Source organism: Pseudorca crassidens, chromosome 21, assembly GCF_039906515.1.
Source record: "Pseudorca crassidens isolate mPseCra1 chromosome 21, mPseCra1.hap1, whole genome shotgun sequence".
Lineage (NCBI taxonomy): Eukaryota > Metazoa > Chordata > Mammalia > Artiodactyla > Delphinidae > Pseudorca > Pseudorca crassidens.
The window spans coordinates 20,723,058-20,750,672 of record NC_090316.1 but is presented as its reverse complement, the minus strand read 5'-3'; the positions used below and the strand labels follow the sequence as shown (position 1 = coordinate 20,750,672).

Sequence of the window (27,615 nt, the reverse complement as noted above, 5' to 3'; positions counted from 1 at the left end):
TTATAAGTCGCATTAAAATTTATTTTAAAAATACATGGTCATGTTAGAAAGCATATTTTACAGTGGTAAAGCAGCAGCAGTTTGTATTCATTACAAATTCTAAAAAATAATCCAACTTTATAAGTAATAAGGAACACTGATTATCATTAAAGACATTTAAATTTAAAGTTACCTACTACACAAAAAAATCTCTATATTCGCCCAAGACCAATGTATCTGTTGGTTTTTACAGACATAGAATTTCTGCAGGGCTTTAGGCCCTATCAACAGCTTCTATTAAGTACAATGATAACAAAATAAAGCAATGAAACAATTGGGCACCAAAGATGAAGAGCCTGTTAACCAGGCACGGGCCAGAGAAACCTGTCCTGTTGGCAACACAAGGTTCTTGACCAACTGAGCCGAGGCCCACGCACTTTCCTGCCCAAGGCTCTTAGTGCTGGTGCAGAAACTGCAGTGGTGCCAGTTCCAGGAAGCAGCCATCCTTTCCATGAGTCATAGAGGTTCCTTGGTCCTTATCATTTACCTTGTACTCATGGGCTATTTGGGGCTGAAATTAAGGACCCCCAACTACCTTAGTTTCATGTGAAGTCTTTCACTTCCTATCCTACCCTGTCATCACAAGCCCCCACCAACGGGGTAGCTATAGACGCTCATACTTTGCAGTCTGCCTGACCCAGGGTCTTGGTTATGAACCCCGTGGAGCTGCTGTCAGTGGTCAGTGAAGGCTCTTTAAGGCCAGAGATTATGGCAGTGGCTTCAGCCGTGATGAATAAAAGCGAAGATAGTGCTCCCAGCAAACAGGGTTGCCATTGGGTTGAGCCATAACAAAATGCATTTGAAATGAACATGACTAAACTGTGTACATGCGAACAATAATGAATGTTATGAAAACCAACCACTAAACCAACAACAATAACAGATCAGGCCTCTCAAAATTCAGAAACCAGAAAGCCATTAAAAAATGTTTAAATATGATATACAAGGAGATAAAAAAAAAAACTCAGCTAAACAACAAAGTCAAGCAACCTCATTTTCACATCTACGTGTCTGAAAAATGACCTGTGATGGCATTAGTTCCTACATGAACTTTGGTACTTCTTCCCTTGATATTTTAGGACAAGTTAGAAAACGTAGGTAGAAAATATACAGAGAAGGCACTATTTTGGCACTAGTCAAAAACCAAAAACAAACCAAAAAACCCAGTTAATCACAACCCCCCAAGAAATTCACACTAATCATGTGAATATTAATATTCCATGATGCACACTCTAAACCCAATCCTTTAAAATTCTGTGGACATTGTGTTTTTAGTTTGAATTGTACTGTCGCTTGAAGCACATCAGGAGAAGCCCAGACAGAGAGCATCAGAAGCAACATCACAGGTAAGTCAGAGTTGGAATCTTGGCACAATTTTATCATGTGGTTTATAATCTCAGAATGTGCTGATCTAAGAGGAAAAAAAGCTAAGACTAACCTGCTCCCTCTGGCACTACCAGCATTGGCGGGCGATTACTTTTCCTTATTCTCCCTGCATTCAAATATGTTTCGAAAATAGTTTGGTAAATACAAATTCTAATTCAAAAGATTTTAACGTCTACCTGTAAATACCCAGGACTTAGAAGATATTTTGGCTAATATTTAAAATAAAAGAAGTTTAAAAATCTTTTATTCAGAAAAATTTGAAGAAGACAGGCCCTTGTCTTTTAAAGGAAGGTAGTTCTGAAACATATTTTCTACCAAGTGTGGTTGATGACAGTAAAGTTTTATAGATATCATCATTAGTTTTTCATTAATGTATATAATACCTCAAATGATGTTTTGGTCTTTTCTTGATAGTCATCTCTGGGGAAAATGTGATTAAGCAGTATACATCAGAAGTTCTAAATTTTCTCATAAATACTTTTTAAACTTGGATTTGCATAGCTACCTAGTTAAATGTAGGGTAGGCATGGCCTTTGTATGTTATTCACAAATCATCTTTCTTTTTTAAGAGTATAAAATAAAGGTGCTATTATTAAAGTCTTTCACTGAGAATGTTCAGAGAGCATATTTCCTAGGGCAAAAAAGAAAGGTAATTCAAGCTGTTTTTACTCAGTCACAATTAAGAGAACGTATATGTATTTTTTAATTTCTGAAAAGGACTTTATATAAGTGTGACTGATTACTAGTAAAACCTGTACAGAACATTTTGGCAATCCTAGGAAAGTAAAAACAAAATTTTGTTCAAAAGGTTATAAATTCAAATGCAGGGACAGAGAGGTGATAAAAGACCTGGTAGTACTGGCTTTTCCTAATAAGCACAAACCAAGACAGAAATGTCAGAAAAGGTGCAGCAGAAGCAATAAACAGAAATCCCCCAATGCCCCCGCCCCCAACTCCATTTCAGATTATAACGCTCCCGGTATAATGTACCAGACTTCAGTGATTTCATATTAGAAACATTATAAATATATCTTTCTTAAAGAATCTATCTATAGAAAATATTACACATATAAAATCGCTATATATTTCAAAATAGTTTAAAACCTAAAAATTTTGCATAAGCATACCTATCAATATAAAACATTATTTTTCCTCCATCAGTTGGGTTTTTAAAATCTAGACAACAGTATTATTTCCAAACCCCATCCTAAACCCAGCTGACTTCTACACTGACATTTGAAATATACACACACATATATATACGTGTATCTGTACACACTCACACATACATACGAACATACATTTGAGTTTTCACAGAAAAAAAGCATAGTCACTGACAAAGCATCTTTTCATAGATATTTGTATTTGTAAAGTGTTTCAAGGTAGAAAAATAATTTTTAACTAAATTCTGCTCCTAATTGAACACAGTGGGCATAATAGTTTTAGCTGCCTGTCATGTTCTAAACAAATTTCTTGATATTGTTACAGTAAAAGTTTTAATATTCACATATGAAATTCTTCATGTTCCCTGTGTGAAGGGCCTGTTCTAGGACGATTTCAGAAAAAAAGGCTTCTCAGTATACGGCAAATGACAGCAAGGACTTATGATTAGGTCCACAGTGCTTACAGAAATACTTTACCCCTTGCATAGCCAACTCTTCCTCTCCAGTAAAACACGCAGCTTCAAAGAATTCTGGGCTTCAGATTTTACCGTGTGCACCCTGGAAATTGTGGAATGTTAGTACTGAGTCCTATGTCAGAGATGCTACAACACTAGCAGCCAGAAACCCAGGCCTTCTACCTGTTTATTGGATATTTAATCACAATAAACTCCTCAACAATCATAACTTGCTTTTTAATGAAAAAAATAAAGTGACATCTCTTGGAAAAGCTGTCAGAAAATAAATGTGTTCCTTGCCTTTGGAGTAAGCTGGTCACCTGGGCTTGATAATGTTCTTCCTGGAAATAGAACCCATACATATGTAAGTGTTTAGACTCAGTCTCATCTAGTGAACCATATAATTATTTGTAAGAAAAATAATTAATGAGAAGCAAAACACACTGCAGATAAGTAGTCCACTATTAGAGAACCCTATTAAGTAAAATACAGTAATTATAGAATCTTACATTTAAAAACAAACTATTTACTCATACAAAGGTTATTGTGTTTCTATGGCTTTAATTCAATTTGGTTAATTTTTCAGCTTGACGTTTTAAACGATCATGTATTTTACCAAAATATTCTATTCCCCGACCACTGATGGGTTTTTGTAGCATACTAGAGCTTGTATCAATAGGTTTAGTGTGGTCATTTAAAAATAAATGAAATAAAAAGTGCTAAACAATTTAGGGGATGGGGGAAGAAAAACATCCCTGTTTCCAAAAGAAACATCAGAGGCAAATTAGATCTGAACCCCTAAAATTGGGTCAAATGCCCTTTAATAACCGAATAGGCACTTTAAAATCAGAATAGGGGAATTTTCGTTCCTTGTATCCCTTCATTTTTTCCTTCTTTTTTGCATATAGTAGAAAGAGAATTTGCTACTGAGTTAGAAAAAAAAGTTGAACTGTGATTGTTTATTAAGTAATGGAAAAAAGTATGAATCATTCCACCAATTGTGTGATCTGGGAGATTCTACTGGCTTATTTTAACTGACTTTTAAAACAGGGGTGCTTGGGGTCTACTTGTCCAAGCACAAGTCTACTCTGATCTTCAAACATCTCCTCATCTTTGCCACTTACATGAGCTTCCTGCCCATGGGGACCGCGCTCACTCTCTAGCACAAAGGGTCCCAAGTAGATCACACTACCTCTCCCAAGCCTCTGACTGGACTGGGACAGGGCAGGGGGGAATATATCATTCACAGAAGGTGAAGGCCTCACATTTGAGGACCACTGTTCTCAAAGAAGACAGCAGTTCAAAGGGGTGCCTGACATCTGATGACACAGAGGGCCACTCCTGCCCTGCGCAGCCCGGCAGACACGAACACTCCTATTGGCGAAGGTTTTAGCAAACTGTCACACCTCACGGAAGAAAAATCTGTACTAAAGCCACTGCTGGCATTTGTAAGTTGTAGAAAAGGCTCATTTCCTATCCCCTCCTCTTACTCCAGACCAATGACAGACACTGTGATGGGTAAATGCATTTTTAGCATGTTCTAACTTGACATTAATAAAGCCTAATAAGGAAAAGCAACAGCTATTTCCCCAACCACACCCAGCACATACAAAATATTTTTCTATTCCGTGATTATCTCCATTTCAGTATGTGCAGTATATGCTACCGATTAATGACAACACTGGAAAAATGCAATACAATAATAGTAAAACACCAACAACTTTTAACATTGATATTCCCCAACATATACAAACATACACACACACACTCCCACAATCCCACTATTTGGGGGACATTCATCACCGAGGAGCGAGCTCAGGGTGTTTTCCCTGGATGCATAATTCACCATCTGAGGAGGTGCTGTCCAGGCGAGTAAGTATAAATTAGGGTGAACTGTGTCTGCAGCAAACCGATGACAACCTAGCATGACGATGACGTCCGTCATGGTTCACTCCATGTAGGATATGTACGTGAAGACTGTGGACCAGCTCTGCTCGTGCAGGTACTAGCATTCACTTGTCTTTTCATGGAATATGAAAGGTAAACTCAGGTTTCTTTGGTGATGGTCATTTGCTTGAATGGCAGATTTTTCTTCTGTCGCTGCATTAATGTTGTCTGAATAAATATCTTCATCATCATCGTCATCCCTCGAATTACCCTCCAGGCTGTGTCTAATGCCATAAGCGAAGTAAATCAGGAAGCCTTTTAGAGAAAAAAAATCAGTGTCTTAGGTGTGTCAGAAAATGGCTGTTTGTATATGGAAAATTTAATACAGAACTTAATAGTGCCTTTTGCCTTCTCTTTCTGTGCTGTTTTAGAAGGACGGAATGCAAGTACAGGATATCCCATAAAAGGTCCCTGACAAACATCTTCCCAATAGAATGTGCTTCTTCCTTTTTAACCTGCAATCTTTATATGCATGTTTTTTCAATAAATATTTTTCATTTGTTTATGTAGAAAAAAAATTTTTTTACTTTCTCAACACTCAACACTACACTAAACAAAAGGATCTGTGGGGAAAAATCTCATATACATCCCCCAAAACAAGTGGCGGGTTAACAAAGACACAGTCAGATATTTTGGAAAGCATGCCCTGTGTGAACAGGGGCCACGGGTGTGCCTTAGACACGTTACTGTCACCAGGAGAGGATGAAAAACTGTGTACTAGGCCAACTGTTTATTATCAGCCATGCTGACTGGGGATCAGAGGGAAATGTTTGAAGTATTCCCGCAAGATATGTAGGCATTTTGCTGTATTGTAGCTATATTTTAAAAAATTGGTTGAGCGTTTTGGGTTGATGTGAAATGCATTATAATCTTCCCATGTAAAATCATGGGAAGCAGGCTACCAATGAGTATTTTGGTAAGTCCAGTTATTAGGAGTGATTCTATTTCCTCTCGTGTCCTTCGAGGTTTGAAGATCCAACCTTCCTCGTCCTCAAATAAAGGTACTGTTATCACCATTTTACAAGGAAACTGAGGCACAGAAGCAGGGGTATAACATGGCCTAGGTGACACAGCTAATACATGGCAGGGGTGGATTGAAACGTGGAGAGTCTGGCTCTGTAGTTCATGCTCTTCACCAAGGTCAAGTACATGATTAAACCTCAGTGAGCTACGACTTGAAGAAAGAAGCAGTGGCTTTTGGAAAGGCAGGAAGGGTAGAGAAGCTCTCCACCAGATTACAAAGAGATTCTTCTGGGGTCAGAGTAGGGGAGAGAGTTCTATGGTCCTGTTCCCCGGGGGGTTGGGCTCAGCTTCCTGGCAGCACCTGGGGAGGTGGCGAGATCACAAAGGAATGGCTTTGTGGTACATTATGGAGGGCAGAGCCGACGGGCAAGTGATTCCCGTCAGGATCCTGGCCCTGATGCAACAGAGCCACCTATCAGAAGTGGCCACAGTGACAGAGAGAATACTCCAGAGTAACCTGTGTGGAGGGATAGCCTTTGATGCACCCCAATTCCTTGACACAGTGTCAGATCCCCCAAATATGGGCAAAACTCTAGTGTGGGGATGGGTGGGGATGGGCAAAACTGACCAGGTTAAATCTCCTATCAACTCAAGTGGGTTGGTGGCTTGAGACTGAAAGTAAGTTAATTTACAGCCACAAAAGAAATTCATTCGTTCATAATAAGAGATTCATTCTTATTAAGCCAATGGGAGGACTGTCAAAAAGCATCAACTCTCAAACTCCTCAGGCCACCAAAACCAATGCAGACTTAGCTCTCATTTCTCACTGCTGCACCTTTCAGCCACTTCAGTTCATATTTTTAAAGACAGTTGGTGCTCAGTGCTTCAGTTACAACAAAGTTAAACTCTTCATTTCTAAGTCAATCTTCACATAGGAAACTGAAGAAGTCATGATGGAGAACAGTGCAGAATAGATATAAATAAGCTCACTCATGTTATTTAATGCCAAATTCCACCCCAAGGCATTCTGGTATCAGAAAAGAAATTTCTTGATATAAGCACATTCAAAATGTTGCCAGAAATCCACTGGTACTCTGGAAGGAACTGGCTTTGGAATCAGACTCCAGGGCTGCCATTTGCAATTTAGATCCCTTGACTTTTAGGGGCTTCATTTTTCTCACTCAAGAAGTTAGAAAAAATAGGACCTGTAGAGTTTTACAGGGCTACTGGGAGAACTGAATTTTCCAAAAGTATCTGGAAAAGTAAGCACTCAGATGTTCTAAAAAATGGGAAAGGAAGAAACTGAAAAAAAGTCTTTATTTCTAGGAAGGGGGAGTGGATGCATTTCTCTAATCACAGTGCATGACATTGGAAAAAGAGAGCCCACGTTCAGAAAGCAAAAACATTAAAAGACCTACCAAGCGCCATCCAAATGCTAAATCTGATCCAGGTGTCTGCACTCAACTGGACCATCAAGTAAATGTTCACCAGGATGCTGAAGGCTGGCAAAAATGGTAAGAATGGAACCTAAGGGGGGAAATATCTTCTTAAATATACTCAAATTTTGAAAGCACATTCCCCAAATTATTTCGACATGGTGGCAACTAATTTGACATACATACTTTCACACTGTGTCAGTAAGTTTATATTCTCACAAAAAGGACAACCTGAATAAAGGCCACTCATCTTGAGAATACTAAAAGGAACACCATATTTCACATTGTTTACTGCAGCCCAAAGCAACAGAGGATTTATCCAGCCCGCTAACACCTGCATCATCACCAAGATGCGATTGGTTTCAAGGTTTCGTTTACTTTAGGGTGTACCGGTTTAGTTCAGATATCAACAGGGCATGCCTCTGGAACTGGCTACTCATGGTATCTCAGGGGGATCCTACTCTTAGTTCAAATGGGACAAGATAATTTCACTTGCAGTGGAAGGGCTTTTGGTGGAAATAATCTTCCTGGGAGGGTACTGAATTTCCAAAATAAAATATTCTAGTTATTCTTCTGACACTTCAGAATATCGGACAAGAAATTTGTTTACTATTATATAGAATAATGTGATAGGGGCACATTCAAGTTTTTGAAAAGAATACTTTAGACAAAAAGGAGCATCTCAAAGAATTGTGACACTCTTGTTCATTGGTTAACGTCATCGGAAGTGCTTTTTTTTTTAAAGAAACAATTCACAAAAACTAACGTACAAGAGAAAATGTGCATAATATTTAGGATCTCCAATCCTCATGACACGTACCATAAAGGCTACTTTTTGCTGATTCTGAGGCTGCCTCCAAATGATGAGCACAATGGCAACGCAGAGAACAAGCAACAGCACAAGAAGAGCGAGGCTCCACGCTTCCAGCCTGGCAATCGTGTGGACTCCGTGCGTGGTCAAAATACTCAGGCCCAAAATGAGAAATGCTGCAGAGGTGACAGGTTCGGGAAACAAAATCAGCACACGCCCTTCACTCAGACCCCTATGTTCAAAGAGTCTATTTTGATAAGACATCAAGTTCTTTCTAGATCTGCTCTGCCAAATACTAAAATTCTTCATTTTTATTCTGGGAAGAAATGGCTAATTTCCCTGATTTAAGAAACACAGCTCGCTGACTCATGACTGTCTCCCCTTAGAAGCCAGCCTCCCCTCTGGGCACTACCATCTTGCCTTTCGGCTCATGGGCTACAGTCTCAGATGAGATCACGTGGATTGATGGGATGTTGTCCGGGGTGGCTACTTCCCTTTTTTCAAATGGGAAAAGCAGGTCTGTTCATGTTCAGCTGTTGTAAACACTGACTGTTTATGTAAACAAATAATATATGATCTGCACCTTTTCTCCCTATTTCAGAGAGCGACATCACCGCCCACCCACCCTTCTCTGACCATCAAGTCTGCATTAGGGGTCCCTCCTACGTGCTCTCAGAGAAACCTGTACTGCTCTTAGCTTGCCGCCAACAGTCCTGTTCTGCAAAACCCAGTGAGAGCAAGGACCATCCCTCTTGATATCCCAAGTACCCAGCAGAGTTCTGGCCACACTAATGATGCTCAATAAGTGTTTCTGAAAACATGCATGATTACGTAACTGTGGGTGAGCAAACAGGATCTGCTACATTGCCTCGCAGTCTCCTTGGGTCTCCGTTCAGTTATTGCCAGGTGTACTTTGCTTCACACAGGAAGCACCCTCGCAGCTGACAAAATGGACCAATTTTGTACTTCTGCCACTCTCACCTTAGGGAATTTCTTCTTCAATTACCAAGATATAAGCAATTTATCCTGCTAATATAGAGATGAGCTCAATGACCAGTGACCAGTTAGGTTCAAATTTCAGGACTGAGGGTAGTGCTAACATATTCTTTCATCCTCTTTCACATCATACCTGCTCTACCTACATATACCTGCTGGGTCTTTATAATGTACACAGTTGAAGGGGACTTACCAAGGAATCCTACCAGAAAGCTCACGAGAGAAGCCGACTGTTTTGTGGGCAGAAGCGAGGGGCTGAAGAGGGTTCGCAGGCTGAAGCCCTGTCCTGGCGGCACAGTGACCTGGGACTCGCTTTTGGAGGCAGTGTTGGCACACGATCCCAGAGCTTCTTTCTCAGGACAATATTTGGGTTGCTCGTAAGATAAGCCAGGCTGGTACCTATTCCCAAATAAAGGCATGTGTCTTTATTCTCAACGGACACTTGGTCCAAATGAAACGAGCATCTGAAACTCTAAGAGAGACATTTCCATTCACAGCTGGTGCAGTAAATCCACACGTCTTGTGGCTGCAGCCCCAGAATGTACTGAAGCAAGCCGCACACCTGCTCAGCAGAATATCTGCAGCAACTCTGAATTTCCTCTGATAGCCACTTGATTAGAAAGTTATGTACATTAGATGCCGAAGAGAGTTACATTTTTATTTTATTTTATTTTTTTAAACATCTTTATTGGGGTATAATTGCTTTACAATGGTGTGTTAGTTTCTGCTTTATAACAAAGTGAATCAGTTATACATATACATATGTTCCCATATCTCTTCCCTCTTGCGTCTCCCTCCCTCCCACCCTCCCTATCCCACCCCTCCAGGCAGTCACAAAGCACCGAGCTGATCTCCCTGTGCTATGCGGCTGCTTCCCACTAGCTATCTACCTTACGTTTGGTAGTGTATATATGTCCATGCCTCTCTCTCACCCTGTCACAGCTCACCCTTCCCCCTCCCCATATCCTCAAGTCTGTTCTCCAGTAGGTCTGTGTCTTTATTCCTGTCTTACCCCTAGGTTCTTCATGACATTTTTTTTTCTTAAATCCCATATAGAAGTGTTAGTATACGGTATTTGTCTTTCTCTTTCTGACTTACTTCACTCTGTATGACAGACTCTAGGTCTATCCACCTCATTACAAATAGCTCAATTTCGTTTCTTTTTATGGCTGAGTAATATTCCATTGTATATATGTGCCACTCTTCTTTATCCATTCATCCGATGATGGGCACTTAGGTTGTTTCCATCTCCTGGCTATTGTAAATAGAGCTGCAATGAACATTTTGGTACATGACTCTTTTTGAATTTTGGTTTTCTCAGGGTATATGCCCAGTAGTGGGATTGCTGGGTCATATGGTAGTTCTATTTGTAGTTTTTTAAGGAACCTCCATACTGTTCTCCATAGTGGCTGAACCAATTCACATTCCCACCAGCAGTGCAAGAGTGTTCCCTTTTCACCACATCCTTTCCAGCATTTATTGTTTCTAGATTTTTTGATGATGGCCATTCTGGCTGGTGTGAGATGATATCTCGTTGAGAGTTACATTTTAAAGTGAGGCAAGTGTGACAACAGGATAATTATTCTGGAAGTATCTATGTCCAAAGGAGATGCAGTTCACAAAAACAGCACAGAAACTCTGGTTAAATATCAGCTACAGAGTAACATACAGCCTTCGGTTTGGCCTTCAAAGGCCTCACTGTAACCTGTCTCTCTGGCCTCATCTCCCTCATCTCATACAGCCACCTCCCACCCATTCTCCTCTATCACTGATCCCCTTCCCCTTTAGCTGGCATCAAGATATCAGCCTGCTTCAATTCCTAGTATCTGCCCATTCTCCCCAGTGTGGTCTTTTCCCTCTGAGCAGCCTTTGGTTAAACTTAAAAGTAACATTTGTCCCCCATCCAAAGAAAAAATATGCTCACCGAGAAAAAAATACACAAAAAGGGGGGGTACGCAGAAGAAAACTGAAGCCACCCATTACACCACTACTCAGTATGAATCACTGCTAGCATTTTGGTACAATTTCAGCCAGGTATAAATGCAAATATGTGTATATATATGCAAAAATCATTTCTTCGTGTAAATGTACGTTACTATTTAAATAAATTCAGATGCTACATATAGCTTTGCATCCAGAAACTGATATATTTCTCCATATAATTAAATATAATTTTATTTGCTGTTAGAAGAGTCAAATGATAAATGTACCCTTCTTTATTTAACTATTCTTTTTTTTTATTGAAGTGTAGTTGATTTACAATGTTGTGTTAGTTTCTGGTATACAGCAAAGTGTCTGTGTGTGTGTGTGTGTGTGTATATATATATATATATATATATATATTCTCTTTTTCATATTCTTTTCCATTATGGTTATTTTAGGATATTGAATATAGTTCCCTGTGCTACACAGTAGGACCTTGTCGATTATCTATTTTATTAACTATTCTACTACTGATATTCAGCTTAGTTCAATTTTTTCACTATTGCATATATCTGTGTGTGCCTCTTTGATTAAATCTTTAGCATAAAAGCTTAGCAGCTGGATCACTGGGATAAAAAATATAGTATTCTTAAGTGTTTTTATACATTATGAGAACTTGTTGTTCACACAGATTAGGCCTACCTTTGGTAATTCTCAATTTTAGTTGATTCTTTGCTTATGGACCAAGTATGCTAATTATGCTTTGTACTCACATTTGTATGTCTACGGCCTCTCACCTCTGTGAGACAGCTAGCTCCTTGAAAGCAAGGTCAGTGAGCCCTAATTTTCCCCGGGCCCCACATGACACACACTCTTCAGAACCATCCGGCAATGAGGACAACTCACCTGAGGATGAGAACACAGGCTGCGACCAGAGAGTAGGCCAGAAGGGTGCCAATGGACATCATGTCCACGAGGGCCTTCAGGTCAAAAAGAAATGCCATCACAGCTATTGGGAAAAGAAAGAACAGGGAGGAAAACAGCCTGTGAGAAAACTCCACACAGTTGATAACTTTCAAGTCAGGGATAAGTGATGGGCACTTTTTTGTTTTAGTGCCAATGGTAAGTCAAAGTGTAGAAAGCGTATTTCTCACAGTTAATGAGATGTTCTTGAGGTCATACAAACTGATAATAGAACTTCAAAAACCCTCGGCTGTCTATCTAACAAAACACATCTACTTTGATTACTTAAAAAATATTGGCCTGACAAAGAGTGAAAGTATTATATGACAGGATACTCTCCTTTGATGTTTCAGAAGGAAAACACTGCTAGGAAATACTGGCCGGCTCCTTTTTAAAAAAACATAAAAGAATTCGAACAGAAGAGCTTTCATTATAGATGTTATATAATCATTTTAATTCCCATCTGCATTCTGAGTTATATCTTCTACAGAATAAAATAATGTCCAATTAAATTATGTTTCTGATAGTAGCTAAATTCTACTCTGATTAAAACCACACAATCTGACTAAATTTGAGCGATCTGTGACCCATCCCCAGGCCCCAATAATGTTAAGAGGCAAAGTATAATTTATACAGTTGAATAGTCAACTTGCACTTAGCAACGTTTTTTCTCCATTGAAACATCAAAATAGTGATGATATTAACTTGAATTTACCAAATAGTTGTCCCTATCATAATAAGTAGAAAATACCACATTCCACTCATGGGGTGTTCCAGACACCTCGGCAAGCTTTCTATCTCTATGATCTGCATTTATCTTCAATTCAATAATCCTGTGAGACAGGGGAAATTATTTAGATTCAGCTTTATAGCGCAGTATTTGACTGTTTTTAAACAAAACCCCAGCAATTTCACATGGTTTAACTAACAGGATTATTATCCTCTTTTTTACAGACAGGCTGACTTAACAAGGTTACAACTAGTAGGTAGAAGCGGGGTTCCAGCTAAACCAACATGCCCGTGCCCCTTCTATAATAGCACACTGTTTCTTTAAATACACCCCATGCCTTACTTTGAAAAATCTCCATTGCTAGTATAGTTATACATCAGATTAAAATTTTAATATGTTTTGTAAGAACCACAGATAACCAAAACAAGGTAGCCAAAACAGAAGAAAATGATTAATTATCCATACAAGCTCTCTGATTTAAGTTAAAAACAAGCAAAGCAAGATGTGGGACTACAGAATAACAAAATATAATATTTTAGAGCATTAAAAATGCTACAATTATCTTCTTTTAATTATTAATTTCAATATCTTATTATGCTGGCAAATTAAATTCTTCCTGAAGGAAGAAGAGTACATTTAAAAAAATTCTGAATACATAGTACAGAATTAATGGGCAAGATTTTACTGGAAAAAAAAAGCTTTTATGGAGTAAATAAAATATGTTGTTCTTTGTCAAGATTTATGAACTATCTTTAATATCATAATGCACTGTTTAATCGTAAAGTGGGCCTTAAATCATCTAGTGCAACCTTCATTTTATGGGGGCAGAAATCTAAGCACTGAAAAAATAAGTGATTTGACCTCCCAACATACATCTAATAAAGTGCCAAATTTATTACAAAACATTATAAAGTGCAGTTGTTTAGGCAAATACTTTCTGACTCTGAAAGAATCCCATTTCATACATAATTAAGCATTAGTGTTCTCTAATCTAATTTCCCCAAAATTCAGAGCCTCAACAAAATTATCATTTTTTGGTTTGAATTTCTACTACCAAGAGTGTTTATTGTTTTATCTATAAAGCTGGCTAAAGTCTTTCTCTTCCTCCATATAACAGGGGCTTTAGGCCATTCTCTTGATCTGTGAACTCTCTTTGAAAATTTCCACATGGAATAAGAATCTGGACAACTAGGGTGCCTGCTGGATGCTGGTGGGCGACCTTGACGCCCAAGGAGATGGATGGAATCCCCACGTGAACCGGTAGGACGCAGGGGGACTGAGGGGGGAAGAGAAGTGGAGGCCGGACAGGACCAGTGCCCTGGAGGGGTGGCTGGAAGGGGGCGGGGTTCCCACACCTGGAGGGACCCTCAGGGACTCGGATCAAGGGGGAATGTGCTAAGCATTTCCCCTGCCCAATTGGCCCGGCTCTCAGGCAGGTCCTACACCCTCACAGGGCCCCTCCAGGCCGTGTTGCTCCTGGGGGCTAGGAGGGAGGTTGGGGGAGAACAGGAGAGGCAGGCGGGAGGGGCCCTCCAGGACCAGAGGAGCAGGAGAGGAGCAGAGGGTGTTTGCCCCTCCGACTCAGACCAAGAAGCCTGCTGTGCTCTCAGGCCGGGTCCCCCACCCTCTGAGACCAGAGGCACAGCCAGGACCTCTTCTGTTGCGCCTAAGCCCCACCCCCCCAAGGGCCTTTTCCAGCTCTGTGGGTCCTAAGCATAGGCCCCACCCACTGCCAAAACCCGGCCCCTGCCTAAGTCCCGCCCCCACAGCCAAGGCCTTTTCCACCTTTTTTTTTTCTCCTCTTTTTTACTATTGTGGTTCTGTTTTACCTTCCAAAAGTTGTTTCACCTATATTTTTATTTTTATATTCTTTCTAACATATCTGTTAGTTTCCTAGTCTAATTTTATTTTTTACTCTTTGTTATTGTTCTCCTTTTTCTTTTATTGCCACCCCATGCAGCTTGTGGGATCTTGGTTCATGAGCGGGGGTTGGGCTGAAGCTCCTGTGGTGGGAGCTCCAAGTCTGAACCACTGAACTAACAGAGAACCTCAGACCCCAGGGAATATTCATTAGAGTGAGGTCTCCTGGAGGTCCTCATCTCAGCACCAAGACCCAGCTCTACCCAACAGCCTACAAACGCCAGTGTTGGAAGCCTCAGGCCAAACAACCAGTAAGACAAGAACACAATCCCACCCATCAAAAAAAAAAAAAAAAAAAAAAAAAATGAGACAGCAAAAAAATATGTCACAGATGAAGGAGCAAGGTAAAAACCTACAGGACCAAATAAATGAAGAGGAAATAGGCAATCTACTTGAAAAAGAATTCAGAGTAATGAGAGTAAAGATGATCCAGAATCTCGGAAATAGAATGGAGGCACAGATTGAGAAAATACAAGAAAGGTTTAACAAAGATCTAGAAAAACTAAAGAACAAACAAACAGCAATGAACAATGCAATAACTGAAATGAAAAATACACTGAAGGAATCAATAACAGAATAACTGAGGCAGAAGAATGAATAAGTGAGCTTGAAGACAGAATGGTAGAAATAACTGTTGAGGAGCAGAAAAAAGAATGAAAAGAATTGAAGACAATCTCAGAGACTTCTGGGACAACACTAAACGCATGAATGTTCAAATTATAGGGGTCCCAGAAGAAGAGGAAAAAAAGGGTCTGAGAAAGTATTTGAAGAGATTATAGTGGAAAACTTCCCTAACGTAGGAAAGGAAATAGTCACCCAAGTCCAGGAAGCACAGAGAGTCCCATACAGGATAAACCCTAGGAGAAACACACCAAGACACATATTAATCAAACTGACAAAAATTAAATTCAAAGAGAAAATATTAAAATCAGCAAGGGAAAAGCAAAAAATAACATAAAAAGGAATCCCCATAAGGTTATCAGCTGATTTTTCAGCAGAAACCCTGCAGGCCAGAAGGGAGTGGCAGGATATACTTAAAGTGATGAAACAGAAAAATCTACAACCAAGATTACTCTACCCAGCAATCATTCAGATTGAATGGAGAAATCAAAAGCTTTTCAGACAAGCAAAAGCTAAGAGAATTCAGCACCACCAAACCAGCTTTACGACAAATGCTAAAGAAACTTCTCTAGGCGGGAAAAACAAGAGAAGAAAAAGACCCACAAAAACAAACCCAAAACAATTAAGAAAATGTAATAGGAACATACATATCGGTAATAACCTTGAATGTAAATGGATTAAATGCCCTAACCAAAAGACACAGACTGGCTGAATGGATACAAAAACAAGACCCATATATATGCTGTCTACAAGAGACCCATTTCAGACCTAGGGACACACATAGACTGAAAGTGAAGGGATGGAAAAAGATATTCCATGCAAATGGAAATCAAATGAAAGCGGGAGTAGCAATACTCATAGCAGATAAAATAGACTTTAAAATAAAGAATGTTATAAGAGATAAGGAAGGACACTGCACAATGATCAAGGGATCAATCCAAGAAGAAGATATAACAATTATAAATGTTTATGCACCCAGCATAGGACCACCTCAATACACAAGGCAAATGCTAACAACCATGAAAGAGGAAATCGACAGTAACACAATAATAGTAGGAGACTTTAACACCTCCCACTTACACCAATGGACAGATCATCCAAACAGAAAATAACTAAGGAAACACAAGCTTTAAATGACACAACAGAGTGGATAGATTGAATTGATATTTATAGAACATTCCACCCAAAAGTGGCAGAATACATTTTCTTCTCAAGTGTACATGGAATATTCTCCAGGATAGATCATATCTTGGGTAACAAATCAAGCCTTGGAAAATTTAAGAAAACTGAAATCATATCAAGCATCTTTTCTGACCATAATACTATGAGATTGGAAATCAATTACAGGAAAAAAACTGTAAAATACATGGAGGCTAAACAGTGCACTACTAAATAACCAAGAGAGCACTGAAGGAATCAAAGAAATAAAAAAATACATAGAAACAAATGACAACAAAAACACAATGACTCAAAACCTATGCAACACAGCAAACGCAGTTCTGAGAGGAAGTTTATAGCAGTTCAATCTCACCTCAAGAAACAAGGAAAATGTCAAATAAACAATCTAACCCTACACCTAAAGCGACTAGAGAAAGAAGAACAAAGAAAACACAAAGTCAGTAGAAGGAAAGAAATCATAAAGATCAGAGCAGAAATAAATGGAATAGAAATGAAGGAAACAATAACAAAGATCAATAAACCTGAAAGTTGGTTCTTTGAGAAGATAAACAAAATTGATAAACCCTTAGTAGAGCTATCAAGAAAAAAAGGGAGAAGACACAATTCAATAAAATTAGAAATGGAAAAGGAGAAATCACAACTGACACCGCAGAAATACAAAGGACTATAAGAGACTACTACAAACAACTATATGCCAATAAAATGGGCAATCACGAAGAAATGGACAAATTCTTGGAAAGGTACTGAACCAGGAAGACTGAACCAGGAAGAATTAGAAACTATAAACAGACCTATCACAAGTAATGAAATTGAAACTGTAATTAGAAATCTTCCAACAAACAAAAGTCCAGGACCAGATGGCTTCACGGGTGAATTCTATCAAACATTTAGAGAAGAGCTAACACCGATCCTTCTCAAACTCTTCCAAAAAATTGCAGAGGGAGGAACACTCCTAAATTCTTTCTATGAAGCCACCATAACCGTGATACCAAAACCAGAAAAAGATATCACAAAAAAAGAAAATTATAGAGCAATATCACTGATGAACATAGATGCAAAAATCTGGAACAAAATACTAGCAAACAGAATCCAACAACATATTAAAAGGATCATACACCATGATCAAGTGGGATTTATCCCAGAAATGCAAGGATTCTTCAATAAACACAAATCAATCAATGGGATAGACCACATTAACAAATTAAGGAACAAAAACCATATGATCATTTCAATAGATGCAGAAAAAGCTTTTGACAAAATTCAACACCCATTTATGATAAAAACTCTCCAGAAAATGGGCATAGAGGGAACCTACCTCAACATAATAAAGGCCATATAGGACAAACACACAGCAAACATCACACTCAATGGTGAAAAACTGAAAACATTTCCACTAAGATCAGGAAGAAGACAAGGATGTCCATTCTTGCCACTCTTAGTCAACACAGTTTTGGAAGTCCTAGCCACAGCAATCAGAGAAGAAAAAGAAATAAAAGGAATACAAATTGGAAAAGAAGAAGCAAAACTGTCACTGTTTGCAGGTGACATGATACTATACATAGAGAATCCTAAAGATGCCACCAGAAAACTACTAGAGCTAATCAATGAATTTCGTAAAGTTGCAGGATACGAAATTAATGCACAGAAATCTCTTGCATTCCTATACACTAATGGTGAAAAATCTGAAAGAGAAATTAAGGAAACACTCCCATTTACCATTGCAACAAAAAGAATAAAATACCTAGGAATAAACCTACCTAGGGAGACAAAAGACATGTATGCAGAAAACTATAAGACACTGATGAAAGAAATTAAAGATGATACAAACAGATGGAGAGATATAACATGTTCTTGGATTGGAAGAATCAATATTGTGAAAATGACTATACTACCCAAAGCAACCTACAGATTCAATGCAATCCCTATCAAACTACCAATGGCATTCTTCGCAGAATTAGAACAAAAAATTTTACAATTTGTACGGAAACACAAAAGACCCCAAATAGCTAAAGCAATCTTGGGAAAGAAAACTGAGCTGGAGGAATCAGGCTCCCTGACTTAAAACTATAATACAAAGCTACAGTAATCAAGACAATATGGTACAGGCACAAAAACAGAAATATAGATCAGGATAGAAAGCCCAGAGGTAAACCCATGCAAATATGGTCGCCTAATTTACAACAAAGGAGACAAGACCATACAATGGAGGGAAGGCAGCCTCTTCAATAAGTGATGCTTGGCAAACTGGACAGCCACATGTAAAAGAATGAAATTAGAATGCTCCCTAACACCATACACAAAAATAAACTGAAAATGGATTAAAGACTTAAGTGTAAGACCAGACACTATAAAACTCTTAGAGGAAAACATAGGAAAAACACTCTTTGACATAAACCACAGCAAGATCTTTTTTTGACCCACCTCCTAGAATAATGGAAATAAAAACAAAAATAAACAAATGGGACCTAATGAAACTTAAAAGCTTTTGCACAGCAAAGGAAATGATAAACAAGACAAAAGGACAACCCTCAGAATGGGAGAAAATATTTGCAAATGAAACAACAGAAAAAGGATTAATCTCCAAAATATACAAACAGTTCATGGAGTTCAATATCAAAAAAAAGCCAACCCAATCATAAAATGGGAAGAAGACCTAAATAGACATTTCATCAAAGAAGACATACAGATGGCCAAGAGGAATGTGAAAAGATGCTCAACATCGCTAATTATTCGAGAAATATCAAAACTACAATGAGGTATCACCTCACACCAGTCAGAATGGCCATTATCAAAAAATCTAGAAACAATAAATGCTGGAAAGGATGTGGTGAAAAGGGAACCCTCCTGCACTGTTGGTGGGAATGTAAATTGATAAAATCACTATGGAGAACAGTATGGAAGTTCCTTAAAAAACTAAAAGTAGAACTACCACATGACCCAGCAATCCCACTACTGGGCATATACCCTGAGAAAACCATAATTCAAAAAGAGTCATGTATCACAATGTTCATCGCAGCACTATTTACAATAACCAGGACATGGAAGCAACCTAAATGTCCATCAACAGATGAATGGATAAAGAAGATGGGGCACATATATACAATGGAATATTACTCAGCTATAAAAATAAACAAAATTGAGTTATTTGTAGTGAGGTGGATGGATCTAGAGTCTGTCATACAGAGTGAAGTAAGTCAGAAAGAGAAAAACATATACCGTATGCTAACGCACGTATATGGAATCTAAAAAAAAATGGTGCTGATGAACCTAGTGGCAGGGCAGGAATAAAGACACAGACATAGAGAATGGACTTGAGGACACGGGGAGCGGGGGAAACTGGGGTGAAGTGAGAGAAGCATCGACATATATACACTACCAAATGTAAAACAGATAGCTAGTGGGAAGCAGTGGCATAGCACAGAGAGATCAGCTCGGTGCTTTGCGAGTACCTAGAGGGGTGGGATAGGGAGGGTGCGAAGGAAGTTCAAGAGGGAGGGGATATGGGGATATATGTATGCATATGGCTGACTCACTCTGTTGTACAACAGAAACTAACACAGCATTGTGAAGTAATTATACTCCAATAAAGACATATTAAAAAAATTAAAAAAGAGCTGTGAGAAAAAAAAAAGGATCTGTCCAAAAGCATTTTACGTGGATATTATGACATGCCAAAAGGTAGGCAAATGGAGTTCGTGTTTTTTTTTTTTTTAACATGACTTAATATCATAACTGTTGAAAGGGAAAATAGATTCCTAATGGGGTTTATGACCGTATAGGTATTAGTAACTCTTAGAGAACCATGATGGCCCAGGAAGTGGGGTTAGCCACCATACTGAGGGCAGTGATAACAATGACCAAGTATAAATTATCTTTGACATTTCTTATATTTAATTAAGAATGGGTAAACTTTAGCTTTTCAAAAATCCTATGGTCGTTTAGCAATATTCAACTTAAATCCTGGACGAAAAAGAAAATATTGAATCATTATTTTTAATTAACAATTCAAGTATTAAGTAATCATTCTTTAATTAACATTTCGTGTGTCAATAAATAACTTTATGTGGTCATTCATCGATCTGAAAAGCATTTGATAGCTGATATATAGTGAAGAACCATCACAAACCTTTGCGCATTTGTTAGAAGCCCCAAAGGTTAAGATAACGAAATAGGACCAAATCCCAAAGGGTCAGTTATGATTTCGGTAGAGCACCACCACCACAATTTGCAGATGTGATTCCAATGTTTATACCCTAATTTATCAGTGATTTTGTTCTTAACTTACATGCACAGCAAGCAGACCCTCTTTATAAGTCCATGCATGCGCATAAAATGCTCAAGTCCAATGTTGAAGAATCCTATGTTTGTAAAGCTTACCAGAGATGACCCCTGCAGTCAATGTGGCAGCTACTGGTGACTGCCTCTTACTCACTCTGGCAAGAAATCTAAACAGTAAACCATCCCGGGCCATGGCAAACAGAATTCGGGGCAAAGGAAACATGGAACCCAGAAGACTAGAACAGAAAAATTCATAATCCACATGTGAGTTATTACAAGTATTATTCTAGATGAGTATATACTGGTAAAGACTGGACACACTAAAGTACAGAACCTACAGCAAAAAAAGAAATTCAAAATCGGAAATATTCACAAAGAAGTTATTAATCTTTATATACATAAAAACAGAAAACGACCTAATTTTTTTTTCCAGAATCCTCGATGAAAAAAGATCCCCCTTTACTTAATAAAAGTCAACTCTCTCACCTGCCACCGCACCCGATGATAAAGTAGCAATTATTGGTGTCTTCGTTTTGGAATTGATTTGAGCTAGACATTTGAAAAGCAACCCATCCTCCGCCATAGCATAGATTACACGAGGCATTGGGAAAATGGATCCAAGAAGACTGAATAAAAAGCAAACACATGCAGTATGGCAAACACATTCATGCAAGATTACATCCCAGAACTGAAATTAAGTAATCGCATAAAACTCAGCATCACAGCTGTGATTATGAAGTCTTGTTATTTTAAAATGTATTATGATTGGGCATTTAAAAATAGATACCAATTAACCATTGTGCTACTTATTATTCTCTTACAGATATTTGCCCAGCACAATTATCAGACTAAAAACAATACTGCAAATAATTTGTGCAGGCCCATGATTACTACTAGATTAAAACTAAGGAATTAAGACCAAAAAAAAAACCAATTATATCATTAAGACATTTTTAACTTAGAAAATAAAATTTATAAATTGATATGTAATTACAGAAAAGATTAAGTAATTTGATTTTATAGTATAGTCACTTCATTTATTCAATAACTACACATTTTTCATATTTATTTTACCATTATTTTTCCTCATATAGTGTGATCTTTGATCAAATTAATAATTCTTAGCATCATAAGATAATCAAGACAGAAAAAGACACACAAAAAATCAACTCACTGTATATTTAGTACATAAAAACAGCCGCAATTAAACGTTAGTAACAGTGCAGTTTAAGAAAATGATTTTTTGCTTTAGATGTTTTGAATTACTTGTGTGTTTACTGGCTGCATCATTCCATACATGAATTAGTTGTAAAAAATAACCACTGAAAGAGAAAGTAAGTAAAATATATTTTTTAAATCCGTCTTCTTTATCTTTTAATAAAGCTGGGTTGAGTTGGCCACAAATAAATCTTTGTCCATCTCTCTTCTAAGACCATGGTGGCAAGGTATCACCACAGTTCAGATTTCTGAAACTGTTTGAAACTATTTAGAATAAACCTCAACACTGGCAGATGGCTAAGAAACCAACAGGGGTAATTTCTAATTGCTGCTTAATATTATCTTGAATACAAAATAAAAGAGAGTTTGAGGGGAAAAAAAGCTAGGCTGATGAATTATACAAAAAAAATTCTTTTTCCAATTTCTGACTTTTAGAAAATTAGTAATCAAGCAGAGATTAATTTTTCTCTTCGTAAGAATGCTCTAAGTATAGCACACTATAAAACTCAAATGAAATATCTTATGATCGTATGTTAAATTAAAATATGAGTAGCTCAGGAAACTTGAGAAACGAATCATAAAGTATTAAAATAAGCAGCTACTGAAAAAAAATAAATAAAATAAGCAGCTACTGAACATCTGAATACTTGAGATTCAACTATTCTTTTCGCATAGATTTATACAAATTTCCACCATTAACTTGAGAACAGTAATTTCCATTTCTACACCAAATTCACTCTGATCAGTGCTGACAGGAAAAAGTCTCAGTGCTTCATAATAAAAAGCACATTATACTTAACAATGCCACAGCATATAGCTTCCACTCATTACAGACTTGATATTATTTTAAAAGACAGCAGAAAATGTCAAGTCTGCACATAAGGTCTCAAATGTCTGTAGCACTACAAGTAACACCAAAGCCAGCAGGGGAACATACTAGTATAAGCATTGTAAAGTTTTACAGTACATATATATATATATGAATATGTATGAAATATATAAGTGTGTATTAATGCCATATATATCCACAGAAGCTTGGATCATCATTATCTTGAAAAACTGAGTTTTAACTGACGGGGGAAACGTTTTTATCACTTAAGATTTTGATATGGCAATTTGGGCGAACTATTCAGAGAATACAGTTGTATAATGTGTTCCTCCTATTAGGATTATTTTTAAAACATACAAAAGCAATTCTTTAGGCACTGACTACCTTTGCAGTAGCCCAGACAGCCCTGCCCCAAAGGCAATGCAATGTACCTTGTTGACAAAGCACAGAGGGAGCCTGCTGCAACGACATACTTGGCTGGACCCCATCCAACATACTCAAACGCTACAGGAAGGGGGCTTTTCTCATCGAGGAGGTAGTATGGCATCATCAGTGTTAAAGCTGCTGAGACCCCAAAATAGGCCATAAAGCAAACGAGCAGAGAAGTCACAATTCCAATAGGAATAGCTTTCTGAGGATTCCGGACTTCCTCACCTAAGGAAACATAAACGAAAGATTTGCATATTTAATAAAACATGAATTCTTCTTCTCCTTCCTAGTAACTCTACTCCGCTCTGTCCCTTCTGTTTTCTCAGCTTGCTCCATCTATGCTACATGACGTTTCTTCTCTTCTTGAGGGTCCTGTGCTGTCACATAAAGATCAAAGCCCGGGCTTCCCTGGTGGCGCAGTGGTTGAGAGTCCGCCTGCCGATGCAGGGGACGCGGGTTCGTGCCCCAGTCCGGGAGGATCCCACATGCCGCGGAGCGGCTGGGCCCGTGAGCCATGGCCGCTGAGCCTGCGCGTCCGGAGCCTGTGCTCCGCAACGGGAGAGGCCACAACAGTGAGAGGCCCGCGTACCAGAAAAAAAAAAAAAGAAAAAATAAAATAAAATAAAATAAAAAAGATCAAAGCCCAGAGGCAAGAAGAGAAAGCAAGAAATCCTGCAAGTCAGTTTCCTATTTCCAGAAAGAAAAAATATGTTATCCCAGCACTATTAAATGTTTAGGGATAGAACAGAAGTCTTAATCCATTTGGAAAATGATTCCTCCACAGAGATTACACATCATGGCATTCTGCAGGCCCTTAAATATGAAGGCTTCCATATATATGAAGACAAACTTCTCCTCAGTGCATTGATTTATATTAAATTTTAGTTTTAATAAAAAACAGCACTTTTTCAATCTTTCTAATACAATTTGGCAGTTGAAACACCCAAAATATGGTCAATTATAAGGCCATGCAATAAGGTGAACCCAGAGGAAGCATTTAGAGACTAACTAATTGTAGCATGATTACTTTGTTGTACAGGATAAAGAGAAAAGAATTACCACAACGTATTTTGTCCTGTTAAAGAAGAAACAATTTAAGAGCATGATCATCGTTGTTACTCACTGTGATAGCACTTTCAGACCAAAGCACTTTCAGACCAAAGGTTAAGGGTAGTAATTATGACCAACACTTACAAAGTAGCTGACAACTTGCAAAGTATTTTTCCTAATCTTAGGTGCCCTTCATAACATCTCAGAGGTAGGTATTGCTCTCCTGATTTTACCAATATGGAAACCAAAGCTCAGAGAGTTTCACTAAGTTTCTTTTTCTACAGCAGGTGTTACTTCTGGGTCTGGAACCAGCCCTTATTATCCCAAATTCCACTCTCTTCCCTTGAACCTCTGTTGTCACCTATGGGTACTCATGTGGTTCAAAGAACAATTTTTCCTTCGACATAGAGCTAAGAGTTTGCTCTTACCAGTTGTTGCAATGCAGTCAAATCCCACAAAGGCATAAAAGCAGGTTGCAGCCCCAGCCAAAGTTCCTGCAAAGCCATAAGGCATAAAGCCGCCAGCCCCATAGATACTTGTTCCATTTTCAGAAGGTGGCTCCCTAAGGAAGAGAAGCAGCACATTGGAAAGTCATTTTCCTAGAAAACTGCTTCTTCAAGCAATTTGTCTCAAACTACAGCCTCGGAAGGTTATTGTGTTCATCAGCCCTTGGAAGCTGATGTGTACAAAACTGAAGGTAAACTCTGATTTTTTTCACCCTATGCTAGAGGATGCGGTGGTGTTCTCAATAATGGCACCCCTCTCCGGTTACCAGCACTCAACTAGAGGCTGATCTTTAGCATAAGCAGAAGACTCAGTTCCACTCTGGCTGGAACTCATAGCCAGGCAGGATTTTGAGAACAGAGACCCCATATATGGGCCATGATCTGAAATAAAGACAAGAAACTTTCTCTTCTTGTGGACAGTGGGGCAGACTGTACATCTGAAAAATTTACTAAGAGGACTTTTGACAAGGTGAAATAAAATTCTCTAATCTTGATTAATAATACTGAAGTTGAATATTCTATTACATGTGAAAAATTATATAAAACCAGAGGATACTAAATTTTTGCCTCATCAGAATGGCTACAAACAACATATGTAAAGAAAAACATGTACATGTACATGACTTCATGTGATAGAAATTTTTGTAATCTTATTTACACATAGGAATATTATGCTTAAATAAATCTTAGGATGAAACCTTTCATATATAATTAATTTAATATTTGAGATTATCAGGTTTAAAGTGAAATACATAGACAATTCTGCTTATGCAATCAATAACATTCTCAAAAAAACCAGCAGGTGTGAAAATTACTACAAGGTTGAAAGGATGCAATGGAACCAAAGGGTGTCCCCAAAGGAAAAACTAAAGGATGCATGACTCAAAAATGCTCTTTGTTATTTTGAGGTGACAAATCTTTGGAGGGAAAAAACCATCCTTCCAATGGTTAGGACCTGTCCTTGCTCTTCCTTAAAACTGGAGCCAGGCTTGAGATTAAGAACCAGCAACTGCATGGCTTTAAGCAGCTGCTCCGTAGTGAGCACACCTATGCATTCAGGAAGAACAGTCCTGAAACAGAACAGACCTTCAGAAAGTTCTCTGAAGCAAGAAGTCTGAGAACAGTTTTTCTAGAGGAAAATGTAACATAAGACAAAAGCAAGCAAATATTTAAAAAAAACCTCAAAATAGGAGAGGAAAAACCCGAATATTTAACCTGGCACTTGCAGATATATTTTTGAGAAACTCTTCACTAATCTTCCAGTTTGCCACGTTTCCTTTCACAAACCCAGCGACCATAACAAAGAGAAGGACCAGGATATTGATGGCTGTGAAGACTTTATTCACCCAAGCAGACTCTTTTACTCCAAAAGATAAAAGACCTATGGAAAAAGAAAGGGTATTTTAGTGTTTACCTAACCTTTAGGAAAAGGCAACAGCATTCTGAGATAGTTACAAGCTTTAGGATATCCTTTCATCAGCATTCATATATTTAACTGACATTTACCCCTTTCTATTGAGAGTTCTTAGTCACCTAACTGTGAATAAAACTAACTTGATTTCAGAATGCAGACTGTGCTCATAGCCAGGAGATCCCAAACTCTCTGATAAATGAATCAATTTAGTAACTGGCTTTTATTATCAATGGGTAGGTAAAGTAACTTAATTTTAATGAAATGCTGTTCTAAAAAGCCATTTCAAGGTTAATGGCTGAAACATTTTTAAAGTAGAAGCTCAATCATATTGTCTGCCTCATATTTACAGAACACATTAAACAAAATAATGATTCAATGGTCATGACAAAAAATATTTTGTTAAATCTATTCACGTTAATAGTTTTATTTTTATATTCTGATTGTAAATGCAATCAATTTCCTATTCAAGTAACCTGAAGATACAGAAAAGAAAAAAAAAGAAAGGAAATAAAGATCAAGTGTAATTTCCTTTCCAGAATTTTGCACACACACACACAAAGACACACAGGCACACATTTACATGTCAACAAACATATAGCCTCATTTTTAACCATCACAGACTCTTCTACTATATGGAGACACTACAATTTACTCCTATATTTACAGACAATCAGGTCACTGTTAGTTTCTTACAACTATAAACAGTACTGACCTAATCATCCTTTTATAAATATCTTTTTACACTTTCTAATTATTTCTTTACAATAATTTTCTATAAGGTAATACCATATCAACGGTATACACTTTATGTAAGACTTTTGGTTCACACCATCAAAACAGTCTCCAGAAAGTTTGGCCCAATTTAAATTGTCCATTTTTTCCCATTAGGCTATTCTTATTCATATTGATTTATAAGACTTATTTATACAATAATGCTATAATCTCTCTCACTGTATATGTAAGAGCATGTTTTCCCCAATTTATCATGTACTTTTAATCTTAGTGTTGATTAAACATGTAAGAAAGTTTTAGAATATACATTTTTCCTCTTTAGTTTCTACCTCTAGAAAGATTTTCCCTAATATTAACCCCAAAACATTCACTTTTGTTTCCTTCCAGTACTTTCATGATTATATCTATCATATCTATATCTTTAATACATCTTGTATAAGATATGAATTATGGATCGAAGAAAGTTTACCTTTTACTGTTGGGGAAATAACTGTGATGAGAGGCTTATATCACATACATACTTGCTTCTTCCCCGTTATCTGTACCACCCATGATCAAATAAGCAAAATTATCCAAGTAGAGATGAGAAAAGCTGAATTGCATTCTCCCACCTGTATAATTCCCAGA

The 27,615-nt window shown here is 37.9% G+C and overlaps 1 protein-coding gene across 3 annotated transcripts in view; it reads right to left on the bottom strand.

Moving 5' to 3' along the window:
• SLC7A2 (solute carrier family 7 member 2) overlaps nucleotides 1-27,615 on the bottom strand; it is a 73,868-nt gene continuing 46,253 nt past the window's right edge. For all 3 annotated transcript variants that reach the window (XM_067721893.1, XM_067721894.1, XM_067721892.1), the window contains exons 4-12: nucleotides 26,058-26,223; nucleotides 24,765-24,898; nucleotides 23,289-23,511; nucleotides 21,297-21,436; nucleotides 12,026-12,128; nucleotides 9,390-9,595; nucleotides 8,210-8,376; nucleotides 7,372-7,480; nucleotides 1-5,245 (exon numbers count right to left, since the gene is read on the bottom strand). In XM_067721893.1, coding sequence (XP_067577994.1) covers nucleotides 5,049-5,245; nucleotides 7,372-7,480; nucleotides 8,210-8,376; nucleotides 9,390-9,595; nucleotides 12,026-12,128; nucleotides 21,297-21,436; nucleotides 23,289-23,511; nucleotides 24,765-24,898; nucleotides 26,058-26,223 — 1,445 coding nt within the window. In that variant the 3' untranslated portion in view covers nucleotides 1-5,048. The remainder of the gene's footprint in view (nucleotides 5,246-7,371; nucleotides 7,481-8,209; nucleotides 8,377-9,389; nucleotides 9,596-12,025; nucleotides 12,129-21,296; nucleotides 21,437-23,288; nucleotides 23,512-24,764; nucleotides 24,899-26,057; nucleotides 26,224-27,615) is intronic.